Below are 13,429 nucleotides of genomic sequence, written 5' to 3'. Positions count from 1 at the left end.
ATAATTGCAGATTGTGCCCTCCAGGTGCATACATTGTACAGCGCTACGGAATCTGATGGCGCTATATAAATAAAAAAAAGAGCTAGCGCCTAACAGTAACGGTCGCAATCTCCCGGAGCTCCGAGTAAACGGAGCAAAAAAGCGTCTGAAACAGGCTGAAAAACGGGGTGCATACCCCCCAATAAGCACCAGACGGTACCACACACGATGGGGAGGAAGACTAAGAAACCCCGGCCGGAGAGGCCCAGATTCTGCGCCGATATCGGCGATCTCCTGAGAGGGCCGCTGGGAGCAGGAAGAGCTGACATGGCGGCGGACCTGGATGATTTCTCCGAAGACTCTGACGACTACTCCCTTCACACACTGGGGGAGCAGGGAATACAGCCTCCAAAACCTTCCCAGGCAGCAGCCAAAGGGTCAGCACCGCTCACTACAGAAATACTTACCGGCCTCCTGGCGGACCTCCGTCAAAGCCTGTCGTCTGAAATATCACAGGTTAGAGAGGACCTTAAGGGATTCAATGGGCGCCTAAATGCAGTCGAACAGACCACTGTAACACATGCAGCTCACATACTGGAGCTACAGACCCAGGTCAGCACCCTCACCACAGCTCACAACACCCTAAGCCACCAGCTAGCAGCTATGGAGGATAGAAGAAGGTGGAAACACCTGAAAATCAGGGGTCTCATGGACAACATCACCCAGGCAGAACTACCACACTGCTTGCGCAGGCTCTTCACAGCCCTTCTCTCCCCTAAACAAGCCAGAGGCATTACATTAGATGGGATGTTTCGGCTCCCCAAGCCTCCCTCAGCCACAGCCTCCAACACCAGCGACGTACTAGTCAAATTTCAAAATGGCCAGGACAAGGCAGCCGTTATGGGTGCAGTGCGAGGCAAACCCCCATTTCGGTTCGAGGAGATGGACATCACCTTCTACTCGGACCTCTCCTGCCAGACCCTACAGTGGCGAAGAACTCTACGTCCCCTCACATCCATATTGGCGTCAAAGGGAATCAAATACCTCTGGGGCCCAACACGAGCGCTACTCATCCAGCATCAGAACACAGAGATCAGAGTGATGGAGGCATCGGAAATAGAGGCAACACTGGCCACACTGGGAATGAATCACGCCGCATCATCTGCACCGACAACCTGGGGGCGGATTTTAAGCTCCAGAAATTGTAAGTTCAATTTATTTTATTATCACTACATCCTAAATACAACACTATATTTGGGTGTTTATCCTCTTATTTTCCATACTGCTAGACTTGAAACTGGATCTGAGGACTTTGTTTTAAAGTACTGCTTCCCGGCATTCCTTTATATATATAAAAAAAGTGTGTTTCAGCATCACTCAATGGAAACCTTATAAAAGTTTCACCTGTAATTGTGGTAGCAGATCGTGATGCTGTTGATATTTCCTGGAAATGGAAAAAAAAAAATTCAAACACAAAAAACGATATAGAAATAGCTTGTTCCTCTCACACTAAACTGCAAACACTTTTGTTTTGTTTTCCCTACAGAATTGCCTTCTCTTTCAAAAGTCAGCTAAATAATCCTGCTATATACATCCAGCTGCGTTTCAAGCAAAGCACCACAGGGTTTAATTCTAATATTCACATAGTGCTGTTTTCAGAACTTCTCAGAAGAGAAATTTCTTCCATAGTTAACCATACGAGTTCCTGGAGAGGACTGCAGGGCATTGCACTGAAATAATTCCCACCTTCGGGTCAGCAGATCTTGCCTCTAACCGAGTAAAAGTGGAATACTCATAGAATATCACTTTACTCTAGCACTCAACGAAACACACAAACAAAAACATGTCCTCTCTCTAGATTTGCAGGGTTTCCTTATATTATCTCAAGCAAAAATCCCCAAGGTCCCTGCATGGCAGTGATACATTCTAACTACTATATAATTCCAGTACCATCTTGCGAGAAAAGACTGAAATGCAGCCCTTGGAGCTAGGGACCGAGTGCTTTCCCTGTACAGATATATTTGTACAGAATCGGAGCGAGTGTCAGCACAGAGAATGTGCCCTTAATACGGAAAGGATGCTGACACACACTTTCTCCCCCCCCCCATCTGGAATGTGGATTTTTAACGATGTGCCGTTTCCATTTGGAGAACTGATTATAGCTTTGTGTTGGGCGGGCGGCTGGTGGCTCCAAGCACAGAATCTGATATTACATGGGAAAAGAGTTTGAAAAGCAGAAACCCAAGAAGTTGCTTGTGCATACTTTCCAGTGTTGGTGCTGTTGCTGTGTTTATACATCATACAGAGATTTGTTTTAGTCAGAGGTGTCAGAAACACATTAGCATTTTCCTTTAGCTCATGGTTCCGAACATGCAAAACTTCAATTAGCGTTTCTGTTAGATTTGCCTAGTACTAGTAACATGACCATACTACAGGGACACTGAAAATACTTTATTAAAGTGGGCTTGACATCAACAAGTGTGTGGATTATAAGGACCCCTTTCATGTATATCAATCTATATATTTGCCTCCAAGATCCTCGAGAGAGTTGTGTACACCAGACTGACTGACTTTCTCGAATTCAACTCACTGCTTGACCCCCTTCAGTCTGGATTCCGCGCTAGTCATTCTGTGGAAACGATTTAACGATTTAACTGCTGCTAAATCTCACGGCCATTACTCTATCCTAATTCTCCTTGATCTTTCTGCTGCCTTTGACACTGTTGATCATCAACAGCTTCTCTGCATTCTCCATAATTTTGGTCTACGGGGTACTGCTCTCTCCTGGCGCTCCTCCTACCTCTCCCAGCGCTCTTTCACTGTTTATTTTCTCTGACTCTGCCTCTCCCCCCCCAACCACTCTCTGTCAGCATCCCCCAAGGTTCTGTCCTTGGTCCCCTACTGTTCTCTATGTATACCGCCTCCCTCGGTAAACTCATCAGCTCCTTTGGCTTCCGTTATCATTTCTATGATACGCAAATCTACCTGTCCACTCCTGAGCTCTCTCCGCCCATCTTGACTCGTGTCTCTGACTGCCTTTCTGTAATTTTTCCAACTGGATGGCTTCTCACTTCCCTAAACTCAACCTGTCCAAAACAGAACTTCTGGTATTTCCTCCGTCAAGTGTTAACACTCCAGTGTCTGTCTCCATCCAAGTCAACGGCGCTACCATCACCTCTACCTCGGAGGCTTGCTGCCGGGGTGGTGTTCTTGACTCCAACCTCTCATTCACCCCTCATGTCCAATCAATCGCCAAAGCCTGTTGCTTCCATCTCAAAAACATAGCACATATCCGCCCCTATTTAACGCCAGATGCGGCTAAGGTGCTGGTCCATGCTGTTGTGACTACTGCAATCCCCTTCTCAGTGGTCTTACGTGTTTCTCAGATTGCACCGCTGCAATCTATAATGAATGCGGTAGCGAGGCTCATTTTCCTGTCTGCTCGCACCTCCCACGCCTCCCCGCTCTGTCAGTCCCTGCATTGGCTTCCAGTTAGATATAGGGCTCAATTTAAAATTGAGTGCTTGCTTACAAGTCCCTACATAATGCTGCTCCAACCTACCTATCCTCCCTAATACACAAGTATGTCCCGTCGAGGCCCCTACGCTCTGCCGTATATCCTCTGTCTGTACTCCCACCTCTAATGCTCGCCTCCAAGATTTCTCCAGGACTGCACCTCTTCAAGAGAACTCCCTTCCCTTCTCCGTAAGACTTTCACCCAGTCTCCACTCATTCAAAAAAAATCATTGAAAACTCACTTCTTTAAGAAAGCATATCAGTTAAAATGTTAGCAGGTTTTTATCCCCCACCCCCATGAGTCCTCTCCTGCACCTGTCAAAATTACCTACTAAGCCCTCAGTGAATACTTTTCTAACAACCTACTTCATACCCCTACTTTTACCCTTTGTGTCACTATACCCCACTCCCTCTAGAATGTAAGCTAATTGAGCAGGGCCCTCAACCCCTCTGTTCCTGTGCGTCCAGTTGTCTGGTTACAATTACATGTCTGTTAGTCCACCCATTGTACAGTGCTATGGAATCTGATGGCGCTATATAAATAATAATAATATATTGTGCTAGTGAAATCAAGAGAAAATATAGACATTAAAAGATATTCTCATGTCAAATTTGACTCACCTCATTTTGTTGATACCATAGGTGTACCCAACACTTTGAACCAGTGTATGGAGATAATTAACATATACATTTTATTTTAAAAATAGTAACTTAGAAATTAGGTACAAAACACATTGCTTGCTTTATGATAACCATGTGTATAGAAATAATCAAACCAAAACTTGTAGAAAAGTGCCCCTGTATAATTAAAAAAGGACAGATCGGACATTTAGTGCTGCATTAGGGCATTCTTGTGCACATCAAGGTGGCAACCATACAAACACCTTCCAATTAGAGGTGATTTCCTAAAGTAAATTATTTTATCAAGTTTCAAACTGAAGAGGTATAGGTACTTAATCTGGGAAGTCAACAGAGATTTGAATGGAGGATAATAAATGTATTAGAGAATGCATGATTAGATCGGTATGATAAAGGAATCAGAGGGCGTCAAGAAGCAGCCTGCAAGTGGCACCGCTAAAAGCACATGAGAATTTGTAGAGAGAAGTTAGTAATAGAAAAACCTGCCACTGCAGTATAGAACCAATATCTGAATCCAAACTGAAGATGGTCAGAGAAGGATGTTTGAGCAAAGACAAATATTTGTGTGTGTGTGTGTGTGTGTTTCTGCACAATAATTTCCCATACTCCCACAGACAAAAGCAATGAATGAAATGGCACACAACTGAAAGAATAGAAATAAGAAAGAGCAGTATTAGTTTAAGATGGGTGAACTTCCTCTGTCCATCTTCCTAGAACATTTATAAAGGAAAATGGTGCTTGTGAAGAAAATACACTTATTTTCAACATTTTCTTCTTAATTTGTGAATTTCTGCAATATTTCGTTTATTTTGGATTTATTGGTTCGGTAGTTTAAAACTACCGAACACCGACCACCCTCCTGGCTTATTAACTTCAAAAGAGAACCGTCCATTAAGCGATCTCTGGGCGGCCACCATTCGTAGAGCCGAATGCCACGTGGATCAAAAACGGCGGCCATATTGTTTGCACGAAAGGAGGCAACATGACTTGGTCATCAAGTGTCGAACTAAAAACGGACACTCGACTTCCCGAACCACCGCTGAAACATACGAACGAATGCTTCCTTTTGTTGCCGAACAGCTAGGAGAGCGCCATTCGGTAGTTTGCTTCATGCGAACAAGGGGAGCAATCGCTCCTATGAGCCACGAGGCTCCATTCGTGTCTTTATTCGTTTTTATGACATTTTCTGAATTGACCGACCGCACACACCGAATTCGTGGAACTGTTTGGGGCAGGAGCCTCGTGTGCGGTCGGTAAACTAAGACTTTCACACTTTTTGAGAACCCCTGAACAGATCTAGGTGAAATATGTTGAATATGTTGGTCTCCCAGATCGGGGCTATCAGGGGACATAATTTGTGGGGATACCTTGTGTATAAAGGGGTGTTCTAAGTTTTGGGGAAATTGTGTGCTCTCTGCCTGGAGATAATTGGGTTATTCCTTAACTTATCTCAGAATCTCCCAGGCAGAGAGAGGGAGTGTTTTACTGTTAATCTGTACTATGATTGGTTGTTCCTTTTGTTTACTGTGGGAGGTCCTCTTGCAGGAGGATTTCCATAAAAGCCAGTGTGGCATCAATAAAACATTATTCCTGTTACACCCGTCATGAAGTCTAGGCTCATGCTTGGGGAATATTTCATTTGCTGGGGAGAATCGTCTTGGAAGCTGCATTCATCTACACTATTCCTCTACACCCTAACTGCAGTTATAATCACTTATACTCAGCTATTGGGAAAGGAATAGAAGACCTCAGCACCATACCCACTGAAGGTCTTAACAGTGCTACCCTGGTGGATGGAGGACGCTCATAAGGAGGTAAAGGATACCATCAACGATAAAATCAATACAAAAACAATGTTCCTCCATTTCAACTATGAGACCATTAGAGATTGCCAAAAGTTATTAAAGGGATACTACAGGCATCAAAACAAATTTAGCCTTATTAAAACGGTTTGGTGTATAGATCCTGCACTTGCAGTCTCAGGGCTCAGTTTTCTGCCATTTAGGAGTTAAAATCACTTTTGTTTCTGTCTGTAACTGACACAGCCTACATGAAATAAATTGTCTAATTTTTAATCAGAATTTAACTTTCTTTAGAATTTTGTTTTATCTCCTGCTCTATGAATTGAACTTTAAGCATACACAGGAGGCTCATGCAGGGTCTAGGAGGATATACGAAGAGCAGGAGATAAGAAATTCTAGATTAAACAGATGGTGCTATAAATGATCCTAAAATATCTAAGTTATCATTCAGGAAGTGTTTAGGAAGGTTGTGCAAGTCACATGCAGGGAGGTGTGACTATTGCTGTATAAACAAAGTAATTTAACTCCTAAATGGCAGAGAATTGAGCAGTGAGACTGCAGGGGCTTGATCTATACACAAAAACTGTGTCATTAAGTTAAGTTTTTTGGTGACTATAGTGTCTCTTTAAACACCAGTCAGGGTATCTGTCTAGTTTCCTTTACGTGTACCTATTTTCCCATATAGCCAATCATAACTATAGAGCTCTCACTGAGAACTCCAACAGGGGTAGAACGGTTCATTGCTAGAATCGCTCAACATCGCATTTCTAGCTAGAGAAATGTGAGGTCAATCAAGGCACACTATAGTGATCAGAACCACTACAACTTAATGCAGTGGTCCTGGGGAATATGCCCAGTGCCTGCAGACTCTGAAGTGTAAACACTTACTTTTCGGAGAAAAGACAGTGTTTATACACGGCTGCCTAAGACCACCTCTGGTGGCAGTTACTCTGATATCTACTAGAGGGGCTTCATGGATTCAGTATAATATTTTCCTTAAAAAGGAGCTACCAAATTGATGGATCCATAAGGAATAAAATGGCTGCCATGTTGCTGGTGTGTACAAATGAGATGGTACAACATGTGACCTATTCCTGCCAGCTGTGATAACAGGGACAAGCCAAACACCACTCATGCTAGTTGTATATAAAATAAATACCTAGCAACATAAATGGCATTTGGTTAATGCATTTATATTTATGTGGCCTAAATCAACCACACCCAATGCATACACTTTTTTCTTTTCTTTTAAATCATCAATTTGGTTGTTGGCAATGAAACTAAAAACATCACAATTAACCCCTATATAGTATTTGCAAGAATTTTTTTTTTTTTTTTTTACTTTAATGCAAGATTGGTGGAAAATTATGAGGAAAGAAAGAGCCTGTCAAGGATGTTTATACTTTAAAACCAAAAATGTCAGATTTCAGCTAATAACTGGCGTCCAGAGCGGCCTTCTCCGGTATTACAGAGAGAGCAGTTATCTCTTGGCTTGCTGCTCTTCAGAATCCCCAAGCTGACGTGGATCACGCCAGACAGGCCTCTGCCCTACATCACTCTAGCTCCTAATCCTCCCTATTGCAGATTACTCCCCAAGAGAAGAGGAGTGGGGGTCTGCGAGAAACAGGCAACAGGCAAGTCTGTCCTTGTTACCTGGTAGTACAGTCCCCAACATTAATTCTTTAGCAGCTGAAGAGAAGGCTTTTATCCAGTGAACAAGTTGTGGTCACTTAACAACTTATATGAAATATGTGTTTTAGAATGGAAGAGGTGGGAAGACAGTCAATGTATTTTGAGATTTTTTTTTTCTTTTTCTTTTTTCAATATGACTGTGACGAGACCAATCTCACCACATTGCATTGGAGGAGCCTGGTTGCCCGCCTGTTGCCTCTGGACTATGGCCCTGGGAGATTGGGCCCTTTAAAAACAGTATTCGGCCATACCAGAGTGTATGTCACTCATTCTGGCCCTTTAAATACTGTTGGGGAAGGTTTGGCACTTTTTAAATGGCACTTCGGATGCAGCCGAAGTGCCGAAGTTGTCGAAGTGGCCGTCATTCGACAAAGGAACACGTGGCGGTGGCCATTTTAATTTAGTCGAACGCGGTCAGCGGTGTATGCTAAAGAATCTTTGGAACTAAAATCGGCTACGTAAATACACGAACACCCCTGACCCTTACCGTCGGTTTTATCAGAGTCCATACAAATGTTTAAACACCAATTGGATAAATACTTGCAAAAACATAACATACAGGGATATAATTTCTAATTAGTGGGGTAATACCTACTTGATCCAAGTAGATATCTGATTGCCATTCTGGGGTCAAGAAGGATTTTTTTCCTAGTTTGTTGCAAAATTGGAAGCGCTTCAGACTAGCTTTTTTGCCTTCTTTTGGATCAACAGCAAAAACATATGTGAGGAAGGCTGAGCTTGATGGACGCAAGTCTCTTTTCAGTTATGTAACTATGTTTGCAATGTGCAACTATTCTGCCCTAAATTAAAATTTGGTTTTCAATTCACTGTTTTGTAAATAAACACCTATGTATTTTTATCTGCAAGGTTGTGCACCACAATAATCCATTATTGCCGTATTATCGGATCCTCCAAAGGCCACCTCCTCCTTCTTCCTGCTCCACTCATGGCAAACTTTGTATATAGCTGTTTAAGCAAACAAAGACGCAGATCCATCAAGCACCAGTACTTTCTTGTGATAACACACCTTGGAGTTACCTCATGGACTGTAAAATTACAAATTAAAATTAATTTATTAGTAAGCAATTAATTTTGCTTTTCATCTTATTGTGGTTACAGCCCATGAGAATCCATAACTTGTAGGATAAAAGAGATCCCAGCAGCACAGACTAGAGTCACAGAGAATGTAGTTACAGAAACGGGGGCAGAATGTGAAAGTTGGGGATACAAAGGAAAACAAGCCATAGTCACACTGTTCCTCTATGGTTCTAAGCTTTGATGAAGAACATGGAAGTTCCATAAGCCTCTCTGTACACTTTAAAACCAGCTAGAGCTCCATAAGGTAACCTTTTGATTGGGTGAAAGCAGATATATATAGCTGCAGATGGTGCCAAGAATGTGAATGGAAGAAAATTAAATACCTTATTTTTTATATAAATCATTTTTTATAATGTACACAAATGGGTCATCTTTAGTATGGAGTGTCCCTTAAACAATATCACTGGTGGCGACTGGAAGATATATTAAGCTTGACAAAAGGTAGCTGTGAAGCAGAGGAAGAAAACTGAGAAAAAGTAGTCCCTACTTCGTCTTGGTATATTTTTGACTGGGTTGGCATTTCAAGGCAGCAAGAAAGAGCACCTGTGGCCGCTGGGAGTGAGTGCAGTTCCTGTGAACAATTTAGGGTTTGCATTTCAGTGACATTCCAACACCATCAACTTGAGTATTTCATGAAGATTTGATACTCATTTTTTTGATATAGAGATGACAGAGCCTCTTAAAGCAATATACATTTTCTTCAGGCATTTCTTGCTAGGGTTACACATATAGACATGACAAGTTATTAGTATTTTATCAGCTCAGATTATGGAATTTACATTTTGTGGTCATGCAGGCTAATGCAGTGGCAGTGCTGTGGGTACTGTTGCTCAAGAACTACAAACTGTGTTGTGATAAGCGAGCAAGACAATTAGTGCAGTCATAATCCAAAACGCTATTCGTTAAGAATTCGTATCCGTAACTCATCACCCATACATGCGCTAGATTTTTTGCTACCACTTACAGAATTATATAGATTTTTAAAAAAAAATTAATAATAATCACTACGAACATAGAGCTCATTTTCCATGACAGATTTCCTTTAACCCCTTAAGGACCAAGCTTCTGGAATAAAAGGGAATCATGACATGTCACACATGTCATGTGTCCTTAAGGGGTTAAAGAAAGTTTAAAATATGTTGTAAAAAATATTAATGCATACCATCTGTGTTATTTTAGTCAATTAGTATGTGTTGGGTTAGGATACTGCAGGCAATTAATCTATATAGACATTTTCATGACATTTCTTAAGATTTCCTGGCAGGTTCGAGTAAGTGCCTTTGGGATCTGTGTCACATAAGGCTGTAAACACTAGGAAAGACCTTATGAGAGAGAATGTTGGTGACAATGTAATGTTATCTAGAAAGAGACAAATGAAGTTATTCAGGAGATGGGGAATTGAAATTCTAGGTCAAAATGGCTTTTCCCAATATGTCCCGATTTAATGAATAATCCCAATAGGAAGCTTCCCATAATTACTCACATAGGTAAAACGAGAAACAGACAGACACGTATGGAGTAGAAAAACATAGAAATATACATGAGTGATGACTCAAAACAGTAAGTACAGTTGTTTGTATAATTACCACACAAGTGATAGTTGCCCTTTAAAGGCAATGTTATTAGGTGTTTACATAATAAGAGTAGGCTAGTTTTTGGGAAAGATCCTACATTAACTAACACATGGGCAAAGTTCTACAAAGCTTTATTTAAGAAAAAACATCTCAGAATTTAGGAAAGTATGAGAATCAATGTTCATTAGAACAATGTGTTCACAGTTAGGCTGCTTTAAATGTTATATTGAAGGGACTGTCTAACTTGAAGGAAAATTAGAAAACCTTAAAGATCAATAGCTTAGAAACTGCTATTTCTTCTAGGAAGAAATAGGGTGACTGTCCCTTGACATGTCATGATTCCCTTTCATTCCAGAAGTTTGCTTCTGTTTGTATTCTAATTGAAAAGATCAATGACATAAATGAGTTTCATTACCTCACCATTTTACATTCCTTCACCGATTTAACACACAGGATTTCACTAAATGATGAAGTGTATGAAACTGAAAGTGAATTACCAATGTTAAGCTAAAATAGCTGAACTGGATTGGAAAAATTCTCCCTATCAGCTATTATTTTATTTATATATCGCCATCAGATTCTGTAGCGCTGTACAATGGGATGTCTTTTATGGCTTAAAACTGGAAATTCACTTGTCAATAGAGCCATTTGAGCGAATAATGGCAGTATTTGCCTATTTAGTCAAGCAGCGTGTGTTGTATATAAGGTAAAAATGACAACATAGTTTTATGCTCTAAAATAATATGTATCACAAATGTCACAAGGGTAATATACAATTTTAACAACCTCTCTGGTGATGAAGTATTAACCATTTGAAGGGCAAAGTAACATGGTCTTTTTGGTTGCATTGTCAGGCCCATAAAAGGTGCAGCCTTCGAATAGACTTAGTTCCAGAAATACCAAAGTGGCACTTTAAGAGTTACCAATTAAACAAGCTGGTACAAGCTTGCTTGCAGACATGAATATGTACAGTCGCTGTTACTGATCAGGAATCTAAGATGCTATCTGGCCATCTACGTCAATGCACTATTAATTCAGAAATATTACTCTATCAGAGCTGACTGCCGGCAATGTTATCAAACGTGCTTTGCAACTTGCAGTGTATTCCAGGATTCATTCCCCATCACTGGCAAAATGCTGCACGATTCTTGCAAATGTTATAAATTGACAAAGAAATATAGTGTCACCTTTCACAATGCAAGTACAAGGGTAACAGCCCCGCCACATTAATTGTAATACTTTCAGATCTAAAACAAGGTTTACAGATCCAGGTCACATTCATTGCTAGAATAAGAGTTGCAGTCCTGCCATGCTAAATGTAATCCATTTATAGTGGTTGCAGATCTGCTAGTTTCAATGTAACCATTTCAGTTCTAGATCCGCCTTTCATTTTAAGAACAAGATTTGCAGACCCATGTTACAAGTAAACCTTTCAGTGCAGACATGCCATGTTAAATCTAACCCTTGTTAGGAAAGGGAATAAAAGTGTGATGTCATTTCCAGTTTATGAAAAAGTTCCGTAAGAAAGGAGTGAGACTCCAAAATCACTAATGTAGAACGTCAGGCATTTTATAGTAAATGGAACGCTTTCAATTCAAGGTCAAATGCTACCGGTATGCTATGTTAAATGTTAAATTCCCGTGTCATATTAAACATTTATTGCCTGTACAGCAGATACACTTATGTCATGGTCACTGTAACACTTTAATATAACAAATACTGCAGGGAATCACTGATAGACCAGGCGGATGGGTGTGCCATGTTGTTACCTTTTTCAGTGATCTGATTAGGTCCCATGTACAATGTAAACCCTTTCAGTATTAGAGGAATGTAATCACATGTATGCCTTGTTCTGTTGGTTATTAAAGCATGCTTAAAATGAGCTGTCTTGCTATTTTGAGACTATAACCCCTATTGGGGTGCTCCAAGCAGCACTGGAAGTGAGGGCTTTATGCTGTCAGCACTTACTCTTAGCCTGTCTTTAGGCAATGCCACAGCTCCTTGTTTGATGACTTCCAGAACTCGTTCAACTGACAGATCGGCTCCAGCCTGCTCCAAACGTGAGCTGAAGAAGCTAATAACCTACAATAGAAAGTGAGATTGATACCAGTGAGTGTGTGCGAACAAATGCTTCAAAACTCTACATCAGGAGCAGACCTGAAATTCAAAGTACATCAAAGTCATGTCCTCTTAATAAGCAGCCAACGCCAATCAGGAACGTGTCTGACAATCTCGAACAGAAATCACACAGTACTAAACAGCATATAACTAGACACAGTGTCTTGATGAATAAAGGTGTAAACCTGTTTTACAATGTCTGATGGCATCTGGAAACATGGCTGCTTCAGAGCTACATAATTAAAATACTTCACTCATGGTTGACTAGATAGGTATTATTACAAATATTAAACATTGATAATACCTATCTAGTCAACCTGAGATTCAATCCTAAATATAGACATAGTATAAAATCCACATTATTAAACTATTAGGGCAAAATATCATTGCCAACATGATGTAACATGTATACGAGCCTATATGTATTTGTATGCACACACACATATAATATAATGGATAGATGTGTGTGAACAGAGACTCTGACTCTCTTACAGGAGAGGACCCCAGGCAAGAAGCCACGGGCACTCCTGGCTCCGTATCCACTCCATTCACTTCAGTGGTTATGGTGCTTGAAGTGTTCCTTTAAGAAGATGGGTTCATGTTGTATTTGCTCAAAAACTTGAAAAGCTAGAAAAAATCTAAACAACGCTTTTTTTTTTTTTTTTTTTACTCAAAAAAAAAGATTGCAGTCAAGATTGACTGCAATCTGTGCCGATTGCCAACGGTCATTCTGCTTGAAAAAAAGAACATTATCAATATGTAAAGTTTGTCAAAGACACATATTTAATGAAGATAATCATTCTGGACTGTTTCAGCCTTGCAAAGAAGGAAGGGAATAGGCTCTTCAGGTAAGTGTGCACACAGGTGCTACAAAACTTATTTATTGAGGAACACAAAAATTACAAATGTTTTGGAACCCCAGACTCGTTCTCACTGTAACATGCCCCAGAATGAGGAGAAAGCGCTTTGGGTATGAAATAGGTTTGAATGTGCACACACGTACTACAAAAA

At 40.8% G+C, this 13,429-nt stretch overlaps 1 protein-coding gene across 3 annotated transcripts in view; it reads right to left on the bottom strand.

Moving 5' to 3' along the window:
* Positions 1–13,429, bottom strand: part of DYM (dymeclin) — a 337,693-nt gene that overhangs the window by 50,238 nt on the left and 274,026 nt on the right. For all 3 annotated transcript variants that reach the window (XM_063453857.1, XM_063453858.1, XM_063453855.1), the window contains one exon: positions 12,269–12,382. In XM_063453857.1, the coding sequence (XP_063309927.1) occupies positions 12,269–12,382 (114 nt within the window). The remainder of the gene's footprint in view (positions 1–12,268; positions 12,383–13,429) is intronic.

This window comes from Pelobates fuscus, chromosome 5 (assembly GCF_036172605.1).
Source record: "Pelobates fuscus isolate aPelFus1 chromosome 5, aPelFus1.pri, whole genome shotgun sequence".
In the NCBI taxonomy this organism is placed as follows: Eukaryota; Metazoa; Chordata; class Amphibia; order Anura; family Pelobatidae; genus Pelobates; species Pelobates fuscus.
This window is presented reverse-complemented; position numbering and strand designations above follow the sequence as displayed.